This window comes from Rhinatrema bivittatum, chromosome 2 (genome assembly GCF_901001135.1).
Source record: "Rhinatrema bivittatum chromosome 2, aRhiBiv1.1, whole genome shotgun sequence".
NCBI lineage: Eukaryota > Metazoa > Chordata > Amphibia > Gymnophiona > Rhinatrematidae > Rhinatrema > Rhinatrema bivittatum.
The window spans coordinates 661,502,978-661,525,870 of record NC_042616.1 but is presented as its reverse complement, the minus strand read 5'-3'; the positions used below and the strand labels follow the sequence as shown (position 1 = coordinate 661,525,870).

General features: G+C 43.0%; 1 protein-coding gene across 1 annotated transcript in view; it reads right to left on the bottom strand.

Annotated features, from left to right (window-relative positions):
- The window catches only part of PREX2 (phosphatidylinositol-3,4,5-trisphosphate dependent Rac exchange factor 2), a 922,406-nt gene that overhangs the window by 470,995 nt on the left and 428,518 nt on the right, over positions 1-22,893 (bottom strand). Inside the window, exons 22-23 of the mRNA XM_029591436.1 lie at positions 12,694-12,878; positions 1,850-2,011 (exon numbers count right to left, since the gene is read on the bottom strand). Of these exons, the coding sequence (XP_029447296.1) occupies positions 1,850-2,011; positions 12,694-12,878 (347 nt within the window). The remainder of the gene's footprint in view (positions 1-1,849; positions 2,012-12,693; positions 12,879-22,893) is intronic.

Here is a 22,893-nt window from a genome sequence, read left to right as displayed (position 1 = left end):
GCGCACATGGACGCATGATTTTATAACATACGCACACCGATGCGTGCATGTTATTAAATCGGCGGTGGTATGCACAAGGGGGTGGGTCCATTTTGTCCACATTCACGTGGTGACACATCGAGACCTTCCCCAGTTCCCTCCCAGTCCGCTCCAATTTAGGAGCGGACTGGGAGGGAACTTTCCTACCCCCTACCCTAACCTCCCTTCCCACCCTGTAAAATCCATTTTAAAATGTATTTACCTTTTATTTTTCAAGTTACTTCAGGAGCCGACCTGAAGTAACTTGCGCGTTCCGGCAACTGGAAGATTCACCCGGCACGCGCAAGGCCCGGCCATGCACGTAAAGGCCGGGATTTACACGCGCCGGGCATTTAAAATCTGCTCTAAGATTTTTAAAATCTACCTCAGTATGTACATTAACTGGAGCTGTTTTTAGATAAGCAATAAATAAATGTCAGCTATAAATAAATATCTTTGTTTCCTGTTCACAGGCTTTTTTTTTTTCCCCCCAGAGTCACAAGTTCTGTGTATGTGTGTGTGTGTGTGTGTGTGTTGTAGCTGTCCAGTTTGTAACGTGCTTCTCCTGTATTGTATGGTTCAGGTCATTCAATGATGAAGGCTGAAAATGGTTTTGTTGTGTAAAATAGATAAGCATCTCTTTCTTCATTCTCCTACCCTTCTTATGTTAGGTGGCTCCATATAATCAGTTCTGAGCTGTCAAGGCATTCTATCCTAGGAGAGAAGTGAAACTGAGCAGTCAAATGCAGGTCTTGCTTATAAAGAGTTAGTAACTCCTTGATGTGCAGTACTGCTAGGCAATGAAGATAAAGCAGACTAGTATCTACAGAGAGTGAGACATTTTCTTTTCTTTTTCTTAATTTCTGCATTCCCTAACTCCTGTATGGTATTCTTTTCATCTTTTTGCTTGCTTCCTTTTAATTTTCCTTTTTTTCTCCATTGAGTCAGCAGAGTTGGGATGCTTGAGTGGATGGGAGCACATTTCAATGAGGTAATATGATGATACTTTTGGCTTCTTCTTCTCCTTAGTTTGAACTGACATCATGGCAGGAGAATACTCAATGAGCTTCTTCTGCCCATTTCCAGATTTTGGTTGTGTAGGGGAGTGACTCCATATAATCAGAAAAGAATAATGGTGCTGATAATATATTATGTAATTCACAGCAAAAGATAGACTAAAAATGAAGTTTATTTGCTTTTCCTATGATACACAGGTCCCCTGGGTCATATTTTTTTTAATACAAGATGTGATTAATTTTCTTTCCTGCAGAACCAAAAATTTTCCTTCAAGAAATTTTTCTGTCTCGAATTTGAGTGAATCATCCACAGAAAGACTAGATATAATAACAGTAAGTCACGTAGAAGGCAACTATAGCAACAGTAATATCAAAATAAGCAATTAAAATGGCCATGTAGCCTGAACTCAAGGGATCAGTTCCTCACAATGATTCCAGCCTTCACAGTTCAACATGAATCATGACTCTGGAATCTACTGATGAGATATCGTCAACTCTTTTTTTCATGCGGAGTTTATATTTATGAATAGCCTTCTGTTTTTACATCTAGCCAGCTAATTTGCAACTTGATGTTCAGCTTTCTAATAGGCTATAGTCCACACTATCAATGGTAAGGAGGAGCAAAAGTAGCCTGAGGTTATGCCCATACTGGGCAATATTCTCGCTTTGCTTCTGATGAGTTGTGCCATTCAATAAGTTCTTGAAACGTGAAGGAAACATTGGATGAAGGTAAAATTACATTTTTGGATAGCCCTGTATTATATATCTTCTAAAATAACATCTGAACAAGCTGTAGCACATTTTAAAAGTCTTACCTTTCGATAACTAGATATTCTCCTGCAAATATGCTCAATTTTCTCACTGCAAATGACACTGAATTTCCTTTGGAGCTCGGCAGGGATGACTTCATTTAAAGAACTCAGATTGCTGCAGTTCTGTACAAACTGTTCATCACTTTTAGCCAAGGCTTCTAGAAGCTGCAATAACAAAGACAATAGCAAAAAGTATAATTCCAAAATGTCTGTTTAATGACAGTATCAATAATTCTAGACTAATAATTATGCTGGACTCAGTGATAAGGTTCCATCATTACTTTACTGATAGGTTTACAAGTTTTACAAGTTTACAAGTCCTTTTGTCAATCCAACTATGACACAAATTTAAATCAAACAAATCTGTGATTCTGTAGTTCTGTTTTACATGCTATTCCCAGACAGATTTCTCTCCCAGATTTAGGAACAGTTTTGAAACTTTATCCAAGCAGTGGCTGTAATGGTGAGCAGATGACCAAATTCAATCCTCAATTAATAATACCTATGATCAGATGTCTAGATAGGCAAATCTCACACTCCTCTGGATCCTTTAAGTACTTCTTGTATCTGTGGAACACTCTTCAAACTTCTCCTAAATATCTAGTGGATATAGTGAAACTATACCAGTGGGTTGCCACTGTTCTCCTTTACTCTTCACTCCGATGAGTCACTGGATAGATATCCAGTCATCCTACCAAGCCTCTTGGATCTCACAAGTATTGAACCAAGATAAAACCGATGAACTAACTCCCAAAAAGAGAAGGAAAGGTAGAAGATAACTTCTTTCAATGAATCCTAAAATAAGGACAAAATCTCTCCTCCTCAAACATGAAATATTAACTTCTGCTCTTCCACACAACTAAACCCCAAAAGACAGGGCTAAAAATGAATCCTCTTCCTAAAAGGAATGAAAAATAAAATAGGAAAAGAAATAGGAACTAAAAGACCAAACCAAAAATCCACACCCTGACTAGGTACATCTGCCTTTTATGGAAGTAGGCAGCAACCACTGTAGCAGCCTATATGGGGGAGCTCGAAAATAGGTGTTATGTTTCCCTCTACTTAAGCAGTCCAGTGATTAAGCTGAGTTTTGGCTGAGCAGGGCACAACATGGGCGGCAATAGGGGAGTCCTTGCTGGGATGGCAATGGTGGGCAGGGAGGCGGAGGGAAACATGAGTGGGGAGGGACGGACACGAGTTACAAAGGTAAACGGTGGCCACTTGGGTGAAGGGAAGATGGGGGAGGAAAAAGATGGGCTGGAACTTGGGTGGCCTGGCAGGAAATTCAAAGAGAGGAGGCAGGATCAAGGAACCCTTTTCTTCCCCAGTGCTAGCTTAAAAAGATCTTCTCACCAGTTTGCTATTTGGGTCAGGCCGAGGATAGAACCAGTTTGTTATCCAGGCCAGCGTGCAGATTCTATAGAACAGAGAAACATCAGAGGTTGTGGAGCGGGTAGCGACAATCCTGGTATCCTAGAATAAAGAGAGTTGAGCAGGCACACAAGGTTGTGCGCAGCATATGTTGTGAGTGCGGACCCTTGGGCTGAGGCAGAGTTATCATTACCTGAGGGGCTCCACCCTGCAGGTCCCTGCCGTCACCATGCAGACTCTGATGAGGCAGATGCCCAACTGGTACTTTGCCTTATCTAGCCCACGCCCCCCTTGGGTTGAGCTTTTGGATACTGGGGCCAGCAGGTCTTTAGGTGGAGGCCTCTGCTTATGACAAGATCTGTAGACATAGCAGGCTTGGAACAGGAGAAGGCAAGGCGTATCTGATGGCAGGCTATGGTTGAAGGCAGGCAGCAGATGGGTAGGTCCAAGAGACAGGCCCAGGTCTAAAAAAAGTATTCATCCAAAGGGACCAGGAGGTACAGATAGGTGGAACAGGCAGGCGAGGAACAGAACAAGCAGGAGAAGCATACTGAAGAACTAAAGAGGTAATGACAAGGGCTGATGAGAAAGCAAGGGCCACAAGGAACTGGAGGAGGAGACTGAAGACACAGGACACTGGAACTGAAGGATGAAGACAGACGCTGGAACTGAAGGATGAAGACAGATGCTTGAACTGAAGGGCAAAGATAGATGCTTGAACTGAAGGACAAAGTCAGACGCTGGAGCCGGAACAGGGACAAGCAGGAACTGGAGATGCAAGAACAAGATGCTGGCAACTCACACTCCGAAGACACAAGTTGACCTGTTGCTAAGGCAAAGGCTAAGGCAGGCAGGGGCTTTTTATAGGCCAGGCCTTATGTCATCATTCTTAGGGTCCATGGTGCTTTTCCTGCCACGGTCCCATTAAATCACCCCAAGTTGTGCGTGCAGGAATCTGCAAGGAGAAGGAGGCTGGAGCGGGGGTGTCTGCTGCATATTGGCAGCATCTCGCCGCTTTCATGGGAGAAACCTGTGGTGGCATCGGTGGCAGTAGCTCGGGCCTTGAGGTGAGAGCGGTGGTTTATGGGAGCAGCCGAGGACCACCGATTGCAACAGCCAGTAGCTCCAGAGGCCTCAGTGCGCTAAAATATGCCCATCGCAAGGTAACTAATAATAACAAGTTAAAAATAAATGATTAAAATAAGTAAATTTAGGAAGGCCTTACCGAGTGCAAGCTCCGGGGCACACCGACAATTCGACAGTGTGGGTGAGGCAGCAGCATGGGAGGGGGGGACCTGGTTCTCCTGACACGATATCAACAGTTGCCAAGATATTAGGCTGCATGGCAGCCAGTGTCATATCGTTAAGTGGCAGGGGGAGGGGTGAAGGTGGGCAGTGCAGGACAGGGGAGCGATATAAAATAAAATAAATTAAAGACATGGTTCCTCCTTAACGCTCTCTATGCAGTGGCTGTGCTAGTGTAGGGGCTAGACAGCCGCATAGTATAACCTGCCAGTATTTAACAAATAAATAAATACATACATAAGGATGTGGTCGCACATGGTGCAGAGGGCTGGGGGGATTGGGGGGGGGGGGGGGAACTCCACAATTCTCGACTGGGGAGCCCGCCTGATGAGGGGGATCAACTGCAGTATGGAATCGGGGGAAGGAATGCTTACAAGAGCAGCTTGAGGACAATATGGACGGCTCACAGAGGAATTTCAGCATCTGATCCTCCTGTTATCCGAAAGGTATATCGTAATGCTTTGGGCTCTGATTGTGCAGCACTCCTATAGCTCAGCAGATGGTACATTATGATGATCATATATACATATGTATGTATATATATTTTATTAACTAAACCAAAAACTGTAGGGATGTGCACTTGTTTCAGTCCTGGTCCATGACCAGTATGCACATACTGTTAATAGTGTTGCGCGTCCTGGCCGCGCTAGTGCCGTGGCCAGGTCTGCTCACCCCACTCCGGCAGGTCCTGGTCTGTCTTTCCCTCGCAGTGGCAGCCAGCTCCTCTTGCCCGCGGCGTTCCCGGGCATCCCCAGGCCCGTTGGGGCCTTCTGACTCGCAGCTCTCCTCACGCCAGGGCTTGGCATCCTCCTCTGCGTTGGCCCCGCCCCTAGGCGCGCGAGCGCGCGGACCACTCAGCCCTTTAAAGGGCCTAGTGCGGGAAACTGGTCAGTGGCGACCGATGATGACATCACCTAGTCTTGGTATATAAGGCGAGGCCCTGTCCCCAGAACCGTACCTTGGCAAACGGGTCGACACCATCGGTGTAGCTAGTTGCAGTCCTTTGCTCCTTGTTCCTTGATCCAGTCTCTGTTCTGGTGTTCCTGTGGTGTTCCAGTTCTCCTGCGTTCCTGTGTTCCTGCATTCCTGTGTTGTTCCAGTGGTTCTTCTCTGTGTCCCAGCATCTGTCCTGATTCCTGCTCGATGTTCCTCTTCAGTAGTACCTTCTCGGACTGATTCACGGTGCTGACCTCTGCTTGCCTGACCACGTTTGATTGCTGCCTGGACCTGACCTCTGCTTGCCTGACCACGTTTGACCGCTGCCTGGAACTGACCTTTGCCTGCCTGACCATGTTGACCACTGCCTGGAACTGACCTCTGCATGCCTTTACATATGGACTGATCTTGGAACTGACCCTTGCTTTGGCTGACCACCCCATGGATGGATACCATGGCTTTGACCCTTGCACTTCACTTGGATACTCTGTTCGCTCCTGAGACTATCAGACCAGCCTGTTTGGATGCTGCCCGTGGCCTTCCTCTGACTAGACCTATAGGCACTGCCTATCTTGCCCAGAGGACTTTCGTATCCTGTCTCCTTCCTGAGGTCTCTGGTGATCTCAGTACAGGTCTAGCCCATCTTCTCATCACCAGCCATGCACCTTTGCTCGTGGTGGGCATACATCTCTGCTATCTCTCTGGGAGATCCTCTGAGGCCCACCCAAGTCCAGGCAGTCTGGGTACCCAAGGGCTCAACCTGCGGAAACCTATTGGTGAAGCTCCAGCTAGCCTCTGTCTCCTTGTGTGCTCCGCCTCCTGGTGGCAGGAGCTCTCTGGGTCCGACCAGAGGGCCGTACCAATCCTGCAACAGGCCAAGGGTCCACCTCCAGCGCAACACATAGCTCAACTATGTGTGCATCATTCCTTTTTTATTTAAGATACACATGTACTACAAAGCCCAGGTGTTACACGCACAACTACAAAAGTAATACACATCCACAATAAACACTGGCTGCAATTGGTTTTGTTTTAATCCCACACATACTGTTAATAGCTCGCGTACTGTTAATAGCTAGAGTATGCGCACAGCATCTTTTTTTTTTTTTTTTTAAATAAATGGCCGCTGCCATGTGCGGACCCACCCGTCTACAAAATGGCCATTATCATATATATATATATATATATATATATATATTTACATATATATGAGAATATCTCCATCAAAATCACATTTACAATATTCAATATACAAAAATCCTTTATTACAAAATTCACTAAAGCAATAACATATCAAAACCTAATAAAACCTTGATAACAATGACTGCACACACCAGCTCATTGTCCTTGCTTCTATTATGCTGAATTCCCTTAGAACTTTCAAAAAAAAATAAAAATAAAAAGAGAGAGCAGCCAAATAAGGAAGCTCTGTGGCTATGGTATGGGGTCATGATGTACTGCTGTCTGCTAATGCTACCACATCCAGTTCAGCTACCATCACTCTTCCTGTTATCCTCAACCAAGGTGCACAACCCAGGAATGATGTTTCCAGAGGTATATCCCATAAGCTTAAAAAGAAGATTTGGAAGCACATGTTCATTGATATTTTCCTGTTGCTAATTACAACCAAGAAGGGGATGGCAAGGAGTCTCAGGGCAAGGATGCAGCAGCAGACAGCAGGGATAAGAAGCCAAGAGTTCTGAAGATGATTTAGAGCTGGACTACGATATTCCACATCTTTATGAGCATTGGTGTTGAGCGCAAGCCAGAGCAGGCACCTTTCTTAATTAGATATTGCGATACAATAATTAAAGTGCATAAGCATTTTTGGTGGTTGGGCTAAGCTTAACTACAATTTCAAATTTAGGAGAAGCATGGCAGAAGACAGCTCAATATCATGGTAGCATCAAATTGTATAGTATCAAATTTATAGTATCAAATTGTATAGTATCAAATTTATATTATGATCTGGCGTTTTAATAGGTGTTGTATGACTGTGATATGAGTGTGGTGTGATGAATGATTGTGTTAGATAGTAATCATTGTCTAGACAGGATCTATTTTATATATTTCATTAATAAATTATATATTTGAGATTGAATATTGTGATTTTGCGAGTTCTCTTTTTGTCTATGTAATTACTTGGTATAAGAGAACCAATAGTATAATATTACCCTCAGTGTAGTGTACCTTTTAGCATCAAATTGTAGACATGTGGCTCGATGAAGCAACCATGCAAAGACCATTCTCCTCAGATAGGTCCAGCAGTTACATACATAGCACACTTAGGGACAGGGGCTCTAACATTCCAGGGCAGAGGTGTGACAACTGCAGGCAATTTAACGCTGGGCACTGCACCTGGAAGAACTGCAAATTCAGGCACAACTGCTGTGTTTGCAGTGCAGGGCATCCCGTGATACAAGGTACTACCCCCAAAGAAAGATGACAGCAGGAAGTACAGTTCTCATGGGGAATGATGGGGTGAGCCCCCTACTCCAGTCAGCATAGAAGCTATTACCCTTTGGTTGGAACAATACCCACACAGATACCAGGCCATGGAGATAAGAATGGGCTTCACTATAGGTTATACTGTACCATGCAGTAGGCTCCCTGACATCAGATTATGCCTCGTTCGCAATGCAATGTCTCTAGATCAGAGAAATAGGTGGGGATAAGATTAGACAGGAGGTCACCCTGGGTAGAATAGCTGGTCCTTTTAAAAACCCACCATTCCCGAATTTGACCATAACCCTGCTAGGGATAGTCCCCAAAAATGAGCCATGAAAATTTAGATTAATTCACAAGTTGTCCTACCCAAAAGGCCAGATAGAGCCTCAGTGGTGCACTGTCACCTATGCGTCATTTGATCAGGCACTAGACATCATTCCAATACGGACTGGAGGGCACACTTGGCTAGGATAGATATTGAATCAGCCTGCTCCCAGTACATCCTAAATCCTTTCATTTGCTTGGTTTTCTGTTCCTAGTGGAGTACTATTTCGAAGGGTGCATCCCTATGGGGTGCTCCATACTGTGCACATACTTCAAACATTTCAGCACTTTCTTGCATTGGGTAGCTGAGAGAGTGTTTGGTTCATGAAATATCATCCATTATTTGAATGATTTCATATTTATTGTCAAAGATGCACCCAAATGCTCACACCTTCTGACATCTTTCCAGCAGATGGCTGGGGAGTTTGGTATTTCATTGGCTAGGGACAAGACGGAAGGCCCGTCAGATATCATAACATTCTTGGGTATCGAGATCTATGTCACTGCTAGACTTACTAGGCTACCACAAGAAAAAATTGACAGGCTCTCAGAAGCGCTAGAGGGTGTACACACGGTGAGGAAGGCTACATTAGGGAAGTTTCAATCCCTCATTGGCCTCTTACATTTTGCTTGCTGGGTCATGCCAATTGGGAGGGTTTTCCCTAGATGCCTAGCAAAGGCCATGACAGGCATAACAAGAAAGCATCATCGTATTTGGGTCACTAGGAGTATAAAGCAGAATACATTGAGTTATGGAAATCCTTTCTATGTGACCCCAATGGTTTAGCAATGTGGCAAGATCTGTTGCGTTACAATTCTGAGCTCAAATTCTTTACTGATGCAGCAGTGGGGCTTGGTTTTGGCATTTATTTCAAAGGAGTTTGGTGTGCTGAAGCTTGGCCCCCTGAGTGGCACGAGTCTGGAATCACTAGGGGTATAATGCTTTTAGAAGTCTTCCCCATAATAGTGTCCTTAAGAATTTACGGAAGGCACCTGTGCAATGTCTGACAACATGGTGGTAGTGTAGGCCATAAACAGACTGTGGTCTAGGACCAGTGGGGCAACCACATTGCAGAGGGATTTAGTACTTAGCTGCTTGCATTTCAATGTCTCTTTCTAGGCAGTGCATATCCCTGGTGTGGATAATAGTATTGCAGACTCTCTCTCCTGCTTCGTGGGCCTCTTTCAGGTTGCTTCCCTAGAAGCAGAAAGGAGCAAGACACAGATTCCGAGGGAAGTGTGACAGCTTGGCCCGCCAACATTTGGAACATAATCCTGGACTCATTAGCAGAGAGCATGAGGAAGAATTACACAAAAGCTTTACATGACTTACAGCTGTTCCTGGCTTAAAAGGGTAGCTCATTGACATGGCTCATCTCAGCGGAAGCACTAGTACGGTACATTCTCCACTGCAAAATGAGGAAGCTGCAAGATCCTTCATGCTGAAGATTAGGCTGGATTCGCTTTCTTTTCCAAGACTTTTGGTTTGAAAAATCCTGCTGCTTCTTTTGCTATTAAGTGGATGATGAGAGGGTGGGGGCAAGCTGCAAAAAAGGGAGAGGACAAATGCCGCCCTATTACGCACTATCATCAGCAACTGATATTGGTAGTTCTGAAAAAAGTCTGTTTTCGCCATTTCGAGCCTTGCCTGTTTAGCTGTGCGTTTCCATTGGCATTCTTTGCAGCTATGTGCATCAGTGAGCTGGTGGCATGGGTTTCAATAAACCATGAATGCTTTGGTCTCCAGAGTGATGATGTGCAGTTTTGGGGCAACAAGTTAGTGCTGATCATACGCAGGTCCAAAACAGATCAGGGGCAAAAGGAAAAAAGGGGTAGAGTTTCAGAGGCTGTCCACAGGTGAGACTTGCCCCGTATACAACCTTTAGTGGTCCCTTGTTGATACATAAAATGAGCACCCGCTCTCCATGTTTCAGTTCTCTAAAGTTCAGCAGCGGGCTTTGGGAGTGGCAGGTTTTGCAAGAACAGGTTTTAGTTGCACTCCTTCAGAATAGGAGCAACAACTACTGCAGCAGCTTTCAGCCTTCCCAGAGAGGCCATGACATTAGTAGGCAGGTGGCATTCAAACAGACACCAGCTGTACCTCCGGCCTGAATCATATTTTAATACTTAGTACCATATTTAAATTGTACTTTGTTTTATTCCAGGTTAAGTCGTGCAGATGTGCTATATCTGGATCATGGGCCATTCCTATATCCAATGAGCTCAAAAGAGGGCTAACTTTAGGGCCCTAAGGAGCCACTTGGGTATAGCCTTGCATCGAATGTCGCTATCTTGGCATGGCCATGAGATGGGACTAACTGATGCCTTTGGTGCTTCACTTAAACAGGTCCATACCTTCGCCGTGGGCAATAATTCTCCATTTGGGGGCAAAATGATCTGGCGGCAATTCACAGCATGGAGCTCATTCAGAAAATGCAGAAGGATTGCATCGCAGTTGTTGACCTATTCCCCAATACACACATAGGGGTAGATTTTAAATACTTGCGCGATCGCATACTTTTGTTCGCGCCTGGTGCGAACAAAAGTAGCTGCGCGTATCTTATAAAATCCGGTGTCGGCGCACGCAAGGGGGTGCACATTTGTGCAACCTGCGCGCGCCAAGCCCAGCACGAGCTGCCTGTTCCCTCCGAGGCCGCTCCGATTTCGGAGCGGCCTCGGAGGGAACTTTCCTTCACCCTCCCCCCACCTTCCCCTCCCTTCCCCTACCTAACCCACCCTCCCGGCCCTATCTAAACCCCCCCCTACCTTTGTCGGCAAAGTTACGCCTGCTGAAAGCAGGCGTAACTTTGCGCGTGTCGCCGGCAGCCCCGCTCCGTCCTCCGGTCCTGGGAGCTGGTCCGGAGGCCTCGACCACGCCCCCGGGCCGGCACCACGCCCCCGGGCCTGCCCTCGAAACGCTGCGGCACGCCCCCGAAATGCCACGTCGTTTCGGGAATGCCCCCGGACACGCCCCCTCCCGCCCCTTTTCGAAAGCCCCAGGACTTACGCGCATCCCGGGGCTTTATGCACGCCGGCGGCCTATGCAAAATAGGCGTGCGGGCCTTTTAAAATCCGCCCCATAGTCTAGTGCTGCATCACCCCCAGGAAGGTGTGGTGGGTGGAGCGGTCCTTTGTGACATTAGAGAGAACCAGGAAAAAGATCAACAGATGGATGAGTAGATTCATGCCTATTATCCAGGGCTTTTTCGCGCCATACGATTTGATAGAGGAAAGCTGCCTGGAGTTGTACAGATCAGATGGAGTGCATTTATCTGACATTGGTTGGGATATATTTATTAGCGGCTTGCAGGATAGTTTGTTTGCCCTTTTAGCTAGATATGGCCTCAGTTCCTAGTAATTGGGAGGTCCCTCAGCAAACAAAGTGTCATTACCTGGGGGGCAATGATGGAGAATGACCAGTTTGAAAGGGAAAGCTCCCAGAGCAAATGAAGGCAATCTGCCATAGTAGGGCATGGCGAATGCCCACAGCTGCTTGTCAGCCTGCTAGCAGAGGAGCCCACAAGACTAGCTCAATGCACTGGTGCACTGGCTTTTACGGCTGGGGGGGGGGGGGTTGAAAGGGGCAGACAGCAGTCTGAGGCAGAGCAATACAAAGAGCTTTGGTCATCCACTGCACACCTGGCTTGGCGGTTCAGGTATTCAGATGATTTTCTGCAAATTTGAGTTTAGTTTGTACCAGTTGTTAGGCACATGTTTTGATGTGATTTGTAATTTAGCATATGCTGGGCTGTGGCCATATCATTCCATATAAAAGATGTTTTTTCAAACCCTTGACAGCATGTCTTCTGTTTTATTAGAATAAGCGTCCTGGTTTGGGAAAATTGGTAAGTTAAAACTGAAAAAGGGCTCCCTCTGTCTCCACCTGTGCTGATGGAATAGTCCCCTTCATAGAGACCTATGAGAGATCTACATACATATCCTTATCCCCTTTCTACCATGAATAAGGCTATTAGATGAGGCTATTAGAATTGAGGAATGGAAAAACACCCTCAGATTCAATGTCTATGTGAATCTACAGTTTATCTTAATTTAGATTATTTTTTAGTATATTTCCAAAACTACTGTTCTCTTTTAGTTATTCAGGTATTTTTGTGTCTATGGAAAATAATGCTTGGTACATAGACCCCTAAATTTATCTTTGCATATGAAGTTATTATAGGAATTGACTAAAGTGTTTATGTGACACATTTGAAGAGCATTTTTGTTAATCTTTTGGTAAAGATGGATTTTTCTTTTTGATGCAGTCAATGAATTCATTCACTTACAAGCACAGACTGCTGGGTACAAATGAAATACAAATAATCTACAAAACTTAGACTTGAAATGAAACGCCTACGCTCTTGTTCCTCGATAAAAGCAGGTGCTACTTTCATGGTAATAAGCACAATAAAAAGCATTAATTTAAAAAAAATGATAATCGAGCTAGCATTCATGCCACCTACCTTTGCTGTCAAGCTGAAAAAGCCCTTTGGTTCGATCATCTTCTCCATCACATGACATTTTATTCCAGCAGTGCTGTCATATTCATAGATAACCCCGTACTCTAGGTGAACGTTATCCACAGTCAGATTCACAAGATCCTTTTTTCCATCAATTATTGCCATGGTGTTATACTTATCTAGTACCTCTAAAATAAAATTAAGACATCCAATGACATATACACTCATGTTTTTTTCTCATTATCCTGCTTCAAAGGAATGTTTAAGATTGTTTACGTCCTCTACAAAAGAAAATACTGAAATTGATTTTCTCATGCCAAGCAAACAAAATAACAGTAAATAGCTAGGGACCTTCATTTTCAGTTTTTATTTTGCCTAGAAATTTCAATGTTAAAACAAATCAGTGGAAAAATAACTTATAACACACAGGAGATAAATCATTTTTCCATTGATTTCTTTTTTGTTCTAACATTGAATTTCCCAAGCAGCATACAATAAAAAATGAAAATGAAGATGCCTATAAGACAAGACTGGGCATAGTCAGGGCAGAGTAGCCATAGGCAAGATCCCTATAAATAGCTTATAGATTAATTGACACTAACATCAGATTTATTTTTATTTATTTATTATTATTTATATACCACATTCATTGCCAATTTCTCTTTGAAGTGGACTATAACATCTTAAATCATACATACAATGATAAAGCAGTACACATAAAACCAAAGAAGTAAAACAGCAACACATTCAACATTAGTTAAAAGCTTCTCTAAACAAATGGGCTTTCAATGTCTTCCTAAAAAATGTATAATCAACTGGAAGAGATTTCCAGAGTTTTGATGCTGTTTATGAAAAGGCACAAGACGTCTGCTGCAACTATGTTTCCTTAGCTCCAGGAATCGTCAGAAGCTGCTGACTTGCAGAATGCAATGTCTTCATAAACAAGGGACTATCACCATAAAGAATTGTGTGGACTAATGTGGAAAGAAAAGGCAGATGATGGTAGATAGAGACCAATTGGCCCAGCCAGTCTGCATGGTTATAAAAATGTGAGAAATATTTATATCTAACCTGTTATTCTACTTTATTTCAATTCGTAGGACTGATTTTGACATTTGTTTAATGTATTTGAAGGGGACCATGGGATAAGGAGGGTGAAGTTAAAAGACAACTAAATTAGCTAATCTAAAATAATATGAAAATGACCTCTACTTCTGAAGTATCCTTTGTTTAATAGAAAGAAATCAAAATTCTGATCTCACATTCTGAATCAACATCTTTCAAAAAACTCTGTTAGGCAATCTAATTTGATTGAAAACATTTTTGAAATGTTTGGAGATCCGGTTCACCCTTGAAAATAAACATGTTTCTTTTCAATCTTTTCTCATTAATTCAAATGTTTGGAATATTAGAGTGCTATTTACTAAACTGTATTAATTGTGTGTTAAACACCTGCCTTAGCACTAAATGCACATTAAAGCAGCATTACTATACGTTACAACAAATTAATGCATTTGCAAATGGAAAATATGTGGTACCGTTAGCACAGATTTTTGTATTCAAATTTAAATCGACTGATAAATATGCAAAATTATGCTAATCGTCTCATTTAAATGTCACATAGATTGCTTTGATGCAATGATCCAAGTTAATGTTCCCATTAAGTGTTTTTATTCAAACTGTTTTTATTAAAGAAATATTCAGCATACAACTGGTATACAACTGTTCCTTCCACACACCAATTGACAATACTTACAGATTCTCTTTTCCATATTTCTCACTTCAAAACAGCACAAATATGATTTTACTTATTAACAACATATCTTCCCTTCATTTCCCTTATCCCTCTCTATTCTATAAGCAAGTATTACCTCATCTCCTTTTTTCCCCTTAGCCACTCCAGCTTAATTATTTAATTCATGGCATTAGATGAACTTAATTTCTACTATACTTACAAAGAATTGAGGATTTCAATGTGACCTCTTGGGCCCATGATGCAAGCTTTTGTGAGTATGGTTCCCAAATTTCTAAAAAGATTTGTTTATTCCGGTAAATGCTTCACCGCAAGACTTTCCATCATCAAAATATTAGGTAAACTATCATGCTAATGTCAAAAGGATAGAGATTCTGCCTCCTTCCATTTTAATATCACCTTTTTCCCATTTAAAAAGCCTTTAAGTAATGAATAACTTTGGACCCCCGACTTTAAATCTTTAATTCTCATGCCTCATCAAAAATTACAGTTTTCACCTACAGCTGAACCCTTTGCCTTGAAAAGAGATAATTTGCCCCAGAAATGTTATTTCCAAACATGACCAGAATACATGACCCAGGGTTCTTTGTTCGTGCTTATACTTTATACTGTACATCTAAATCTGCATTTCTAGCTCTAAACATCCTGTGCGGAAACACTCTACAGAAACATATTATGTTTCCCTTAAAAGCATGTTGCCCATTAATTCTTTAATTCTATTAAAACAGTTTTGCAGTGTCTCAGCCATAAGATTATCTACCTCTTTTTTCATAGAAACATAGAAACAGAAATGACGGCAGAAGAAGACCAAACGGCCCATCCAGTCTGCCCAGCAAGCTTCACACATTTTTTTCTCATACTTATCTGTTTCTCTTAGCTCTTTGGTTCTATTTCCCTTCCACCCCCACCATTAATGTAGAGAGCAGTAATGGAGCTGCATCCAAGTGAAATATCAAGCTTGATTAGTTAGGGGTAGTAGGAGTAGTTTTCCATCTTATCAGCAATCTTTTATTGACAGTACAGCTTCCAAATTCCTTATGGCCTTCTGAAGTTCTCAACCTCCTCTATTTGAAAAATACCATGCCTTTATCATTTAAAAATTGCCTTTTCAAGAACCCCCACATAATGCCTCAGCTGCAGGTATGCAAAGAAACCTTTATTATCTAATCCATATTGTTCTTTGGGGTTCTGAAAAACCAACACCTCTCCCCCTTTGTTAGTCATCGGTAAGATTTATTCAATTACCTTGTGCTCCCAAATTAGAAAAGTCTTAGGGGGCCATTTATTAAAGTGCTATATGGCGTTTTTGCATGCGTTAAGCACTTTTAATGCATGCGAAAACGCCTTTAACGCATGGTGCGATGCAAATGAGAAAAATAGGAGGAGTTTGGGGCCAAGTGGGCTGGGCTCACAGTTTTGTGAAGCCATATCACACAGCTTTAACTACACCTTTTTCATTTGTGTAAAGCTGTGCAATAGGGCTTTATTGTGCATATGCTGTTTTTAGTAGTTTTAAGCTCCTGGAGGGCCAGCCTAGCTGTCAGGGCCCTTCTACAACCACAGGGGGGAGAGAGAGCGAGAGAGAGAGAAAGACTAGCCATAATGCCCTCATCCTAGGTAGGTATTATACCTCTATAGGAGGCCCACCTAGTAACTCAAGGAGAGGTTTAGGTATTAGTGTAGGGGTTAGGGACCACTTTGATATTCAAAGTGAGACATACGAACAGAAAGTGCTCTCTTGTGAAGATTTGATGACCTTCGGAGTGAGGAAACTCAATCAAGCTAAGTTGAGAGAACATTGCACAAATCTCATCTTTGGGTGAGTTTCCTCACTCCGAAGGTCATCAAATCTCCACAAGAGAGCACTGTTCTGTTCGTATGTCTCACTTTGATATCATAGTGGCCCCTAACCCCTACACTAATACCTAAACTTCACCTCGAGTTACTAGGTGGGCCTCCTATAGAGAGATAAATACCTACCTAGGATGAGGGCATTATGGCTAGTCTCTCTCTTTCTCTCTCTCTCTCTCTCTCTCTTCCCCCCCTCCCCTCAGTTGTAGAAGGGCCCTGATAGCTAGGCTGGCTCTCCAGGAGCTTAATTCACATAGGGGTAGATTTTAAAAGCCCTGCACGTGTAAATCCTGCTGGATTTACTCGCGCGCTGGCGCGCCTATTTTGCATAGGATGCCAGTGCGTACAAAGCCCCAGGACGCGCGTAAGTCCTGGGGCTTCGTAAAAGGGGCGGGAGGGGTGTGTCCAGGAGCGTGTCGGCAGGCCGGGGGTGTGTCCAGGGGCGTCTCCGGAATCAGGGGGTGGTCCAGGGTGGGTCTGGGAGCGTGGCGACGGTTCAGGGGTGGGCTGAGAGGTTGGTCCAGAGTCCCCTGGCACTGTGGCCTGTGCCGGTGGATGCCGAGGTGGCGCGTGCAAGTTACACCTGCCTCAAGCAGGCGTAACTTTCACAACAAAGGTAAGGGGGGATTTAGGTAGGGCTGGGGGGTGGGTTAGATAGGGGAAGGGAGGGGAAGGTGGGGGGACCCGGAAGGAAAGTTCCCCTCCGAGGCCGCTCCGATTTCGGACCCACCTCGGAGGGAACGGAGGCAGGCTGCGCGGCTTGGCGCTCCAGGCTGCCGACTTTGCGCAACCTTGCGCACGCCGACCCCAGATTTTATAAGATACGCGTGTATCTTATAAAATCCGGCGTACTTTTGTTTGCGCCAGTTGCGCGTACTTTTTTAAGATCTACCTCATAAGTATTAGTGCAAACTGCAATAAACTGCCTATTACCATACAACACTCCGCTTTTCCTATCACATGCAATATTTAGTGCATTTTTATAAATCCAGGCCTTAATTTGGTCTCCTGGTATGAAATCAAGGTTCCCTAAATCAGCAGAAAAGGAGTAGGCCTATAATATTTCTTTTTACTGCTTTTTTCCACAGATATCTCAAAAGAGAACTAATATATTATTCCCAGATTCCGCATTATACCAAGAATATATTGGTTTAGCTCATCAACTTCTATAGCTTGAGCACTATAATATAACGATTCATATAGCCAATCTCTGAGCACTCTCATTGTACAGTACATGCTAGATTATATTCTTTAAAGCTCTGGCAGTGCTATTCCTCCACTCTGTCATCACTTTTTTTTTATTTATCAAGTTTTTGCAAAATTTACAAAGAACATCTTTGCAAAAGAAACTTAAAAAACTTTCAAATAGGAAATCTGTAATACAATAGAATCCATAAAAAGTAAACATGAAGAAACACATTTTCTCTTATTCTTTTCATAGGAAATATGCAAAAGAGAGAAGGAAAATTAGAGGAGTCAATATATGAAACCAAAAGAATAAAAATACTTGCAAGGCTGCATGATACCCCAATTCCCTTTATAGATCCTCCTTTCTCTAGATATACCAGATCATTTTATTCTACCATTTATGAACTCCCATAACTGATCAGGACTAAAGAAAATATATGTATTTCCAGATAACTTAATACAAACATAGAAATGACGGCAGAAGAAGACCAAACGGCCCATCCAGTCAGCCCAGCAAGCTTTCACACTTATTTTTTTTTTCTCATACTTATCTGTAACTCTTGGCCCTTATTAGTAACTTTTTGGTTCTAGTTACCTTCCACCCCCACCATTGATGTAGAAAGCAGTGCTAGAGCTGCATCTAAGTGAAGTATCTAGCCTAATTGGTTAGGGGTAGTAACTGCCGCAATAAGCAAGCTACTCCTGTGCTTATTTGTTTACCCAGCCTGTGCAATTCAGTCCTTGCTTGTTGTTGTCTGAATATAAATCCTCTTTTCTTCATCCCCCCCTGCCGTTGAAGCAGTGAGCTGCGCTGGATATCTATTTCAAGTGAAGTATCAGGCTTAATTGATTTGGGGTAGTAACCGCCGTAACAAGCAAGCTACACCCATGCTTATTTGTTTACCCAGACTATGTAATTCAGTCCTTGTTGGTTACAGGGGAAATGAATTAAAAACTAGCCCCTAGAGCTAATATTTCAGACTGCATTGAAAGGAACATTTTTCTATGTAACTAAGTAGTTCTCGAGAGGTCTGGGTAAATACGCACCAAACCACCGAGATAGGGTACATTTAAATTCCTGAAGTAATTTTTCATAATCTGACTTAGATCCTGTTCAGAAAAAAAAAGGTAACAAAAAGAACAGCTCATTCAGTTATCTCCATATTAGAATTTCAAGGTAATCAGTTAAATTATCAATCTCTATATGCTCATTCATCTGAAACAGCTGTATAGAACACTGTCTCTATGATAGAAACATTATTATTTTTTTACTGCCAGAGCAGTTTCCACAGGAAGAGAACTTCTTGCATATACCTCTTAAAAGTCAATATAGGAGGCTCGCCCAAAACTTTAGGAAAATTCAAGAGTCTCACATTTAGATGCCGCAGATAGTTCTCCATCGATTCCAATCTTCTTGATGAAGAAATCTGGTCCCATACAGATATAACATTTAAATCCTGCAGATCGTGAATATCCTTAGTTAGCGTCTGAATGGAATTAACATGTTCCTGAAATAACTGCCGATGATCACTTTCAATTGAATCAAGCCTTTGAGTTACAGTTTCTAAGGATAGGGACTGTTCATTAAATTTAAGAGCAATACCTGCAATTAGGTCCCATAGGGTGACAACCACTGGTTTTTTTTTTTTATCTCCAGGGGGCATAGATGGTGGGCTCCCAACTCTGCTGTACTTCCACTCTCCTCCGATGGTCCTGGAGGGCCGACACCCTCGCCCAGTCCTCTCCTCTCCTAGGCTTCGGGGCATACAGCCTGAGTGGGAACCATTTCCCCAAATGAACAAACGCTGGCAAATCCTCCCATCTGAGTCTGCCTGGTGATGTCATCCACCAGCGACTCAGCTTTGTCGACAGCGTGCAGGGGAGAAGCTCGCGGCGGTGACATAGGATCCAACGGGCTCAGAGACAATTCCCCAGGCAAAAACGGCACTCCTCTTCCCGGATCGCCAGCGGGGCTCGACGCCCTATTTTCTGGGGTAAGAACTGCAAACTCAGACAGAAAATGCTGACCTGAGGGGATGTCCGAGTCCGGAGGAAAGATTCGTATTTTCCCCTTCCTTTTATGAGGCATACTCTCAATAAAGGCAACGTTATATTTTATCAAAAGAAGTTCAGGAGTCAGAGTAGCGTGAGGTGCGTCCTTTCAGGCAGCCATCTTAGTTCTCTCTCTGTCAGTCACTTTTTAACACCTGAAGTTGAATTTGAGGTTTCCGACTAGAAATTTTGAAATCAACTTATCTAGGGCTTTGATAGCTTTATTAATTAGCCTTAAAGGAAGCATATACGATGACGTAGGAAAGGATGATTTTGTATAAATTAACCCTATCCGCCAGAGAAAGTGGCAGAGACTACCACTGATGTCATTTAGCTTCAGGATAAATAAGAAGTACTGTCACATTAAGCTTTTATTTATCCCCTAAAAATGAATTTTATAATAAATGCAAGAGTATTAAATACTAGATGCATGTTCAAGTAGCATTTATTTCTGTTAGCGCTATTTTATATGCCTAGCACATACATGTGAAAGTACCGATGTGTGAATATCTTTGCTCGTGTAAAAAAAAAAAAGAGCAGATTAGGAGCAGGTCAGGAGCATTCCGGGACGGGGGCCAACATTTATGCGCACAAATTGCAATTTTATAACCTACGAACGTAGGGCTGTTACCTGCACATATTTACTTCTGCTATTTATCAGGTGTAAGAATAAACCTATTATAGCAAAATACCGAAAGAATGAAGGGTCCAGGTATACTGGGGGGGGGAATGCAGATATGCTCACTTGTGCATGTAAAAGCTGATAAATCCCAAGGAAAATATGTGAATATCCTTTCCCCGTGTAACCGCTTAAAATTAGAAGTACACATACATGAGAACTGGCATATTTTATATAATGAATGCGCACTTGCGCAAATTATATAAACTATTTCAGGGACATATGGACATGTGCCCACATATGGGCACTCATGCACTTGTTTTGAAGTTACCATCTCTGGATTCAATGACAGAATAATCTCCAAATAAGAAAAGAAGTTGTCTGTCTATTTTAATTGAATCCTATCCTCCCATAATCCTCCCACCTCATTCAGGATAGCTAAAGCTTCAGATTTGTCCAAATTAAATTTAAATCCAGAGCAGTTCCCTTATGCTTTTATAAGCTTCAAACATCCCAAAGAATGTTTTGGATTAGAAAGGAATAACATAATATTGCTAGCAAATGCTACAACTTAGAACCCTGTGATTAAGGGAAGTCGTGGATGAGCAGGGCACATTATGGGCAGCAACTGGGGAGAGCCCCAACTGGGTTAGAGAAGGAGGGCTGGGGGAGGGGAAGAAAGGGGTGGTTTGGTAGGAGGAGGATTGGTCACACAGGTAAGAGAGGTACCTGGGAGATGAAGAAGGTTGGGGAAGTCGGGGCCAGAGACTGGGTGCGGGCCGACAGGGGAACAAAGAGAAGAAGGGAATCGGAAATCCTTCCTTTTCTTGCTGCAAGCCGTCCTCCCTCACAAGATTTTCTTCAGATGAACTGGAAGTCATGGATTGTCAAAGCATTGGTGGGGGTGACCAGCTTGTAAGGGAAAAGCTCCCATAGCAAGTGAAGGCAATTCAGTCAGCGTAGGGCACCACAAATGCCCACAGCTGCTTGTCAGCCTGCTAGCAGCAGAGCACATGAGATTACCAATGCACACTCACCGCTTCAATGGTGGATGGGGCAGGACAGTGCCACATTTCCACTTGAGCGCGGTGTCTTTGATGGTCCAGGATACTTAACTGCAGTACTGGCATCCAACCTGATGAACTGGCTTTTAGGGGTGTGCATTCGTTACCTACGAATTGGTAATCCGCAACGTATAGGGCCATATTTGTTGTACTCATGGGGAAGCGAAACGTATCACGATTCCCCACGAATACAACGAATCTTTGTCGAATTATTTGGCCATCTAAAGGAACCAATTTAAACAAACCTCCCACCCTCATGACCCCACAAGACTTACCAAAACTCCCTGGTGGTCCAGTGGGGGGTCCGGGAGCCATCTCCTGCACTCACACCCTCGGCTGCCGGTTTCAAAATGGCACCAATAGCCTTTGACCTACTATGTCACAGGGGCTACCGGTGCCATTGGTCAGTCCCTGTCACATGGTAGGAGCAATTGATGGCCGGCGCCATCTATTGTCTCCTTTTTCTTTATATTTGTTGTTAGATTCTCTCTCTTTCTTTTCTGTCTCTATAACTTGTATAGGTGGTACCACTAGTGTTGGAAAGTGCACACATTTATCTTTATTTTGATGACCCTTTCCTCCTCACTCTTCTTCCTACTACCTATTCTTTAAACAACTCAAAAAGAGAGTCTATCTCCCTATAACAAGAAATCTTCTGCAGGCTATGAAGTGTGTGAGTTTCCTCAATGTGTTTCTCCAATGGCTTGCTGTAAACTGTGTCCAACTAATAAAAAAATGATAAATAGCCCTAGATAAAAGGAAGAACTGAATCAAAAACCTATGTTGCTCATTCATACTCCACACTTTAAACACTGTATATGTTTTCAATTGGTTACATTTTTGTAACAAACTAAAATGGACAGGGTTAAATAGTTAATCATTTCTCATTGCTTCCTGATGAGAGATGCTGTGAAGTATTAATGTAAGGCAGTATGCTACCAACTGTGGCAGTATAATATCTGCTATTTTGTTCTCCTGAACAAATTTCACTTTTCTCTCGTTTGCACTTTCAGTCACCTACTTGCTTCACTAAGCTGCCAAAAGGTCTCCCATGTTGTAGCAGTATTAACATTAACGTTCCCTGGCCACACCTTACCATTATAGGATACAAAATATTTTATCAAGCATTCATACAGCTCATGCACTCATATCTATTTTCAGTTCTTTTCCCTGTTTAAAGTGTGTTGTCACTTTTAGAAGCCTTTTTAGCAGTGCACTTCTACAGAGCTTCTGCCCTTATTAAACTCAGCCTCTCAACTGCTGAAATTATAAACGGTTCTCTTTAGAAAAAAAAATAAATTTCAATTTTCCTCTCTGATGTCGTCACTAGGCTGAGAGCACCCAAGCCATCTTGGTTCCCCAGGTAACAGCTCCGTCTATGAATTCGGAGCTGTTTGACGTGTTGGGCAGCCCTACTAATCCCTTACTGTGCTCTCCACTACATCAACCTGCTATCCAGTTCTTCTGGGAAATACAAGCAGGCCCTAGGACCCAGGTAATCAATTTTTTTTTTCAGGTACCCCTATTACATTTCCCTCCACTAAAACTGAATGTTGTCCTCAACATTCCTTATATCCATCTTCACACATTTCACAATCACACATACACCCTATTCAGTGAAGGTAAGGCAGTAAGTAAAATAATTAATGTCAAACGTAATTAAATATAGCTAGTCA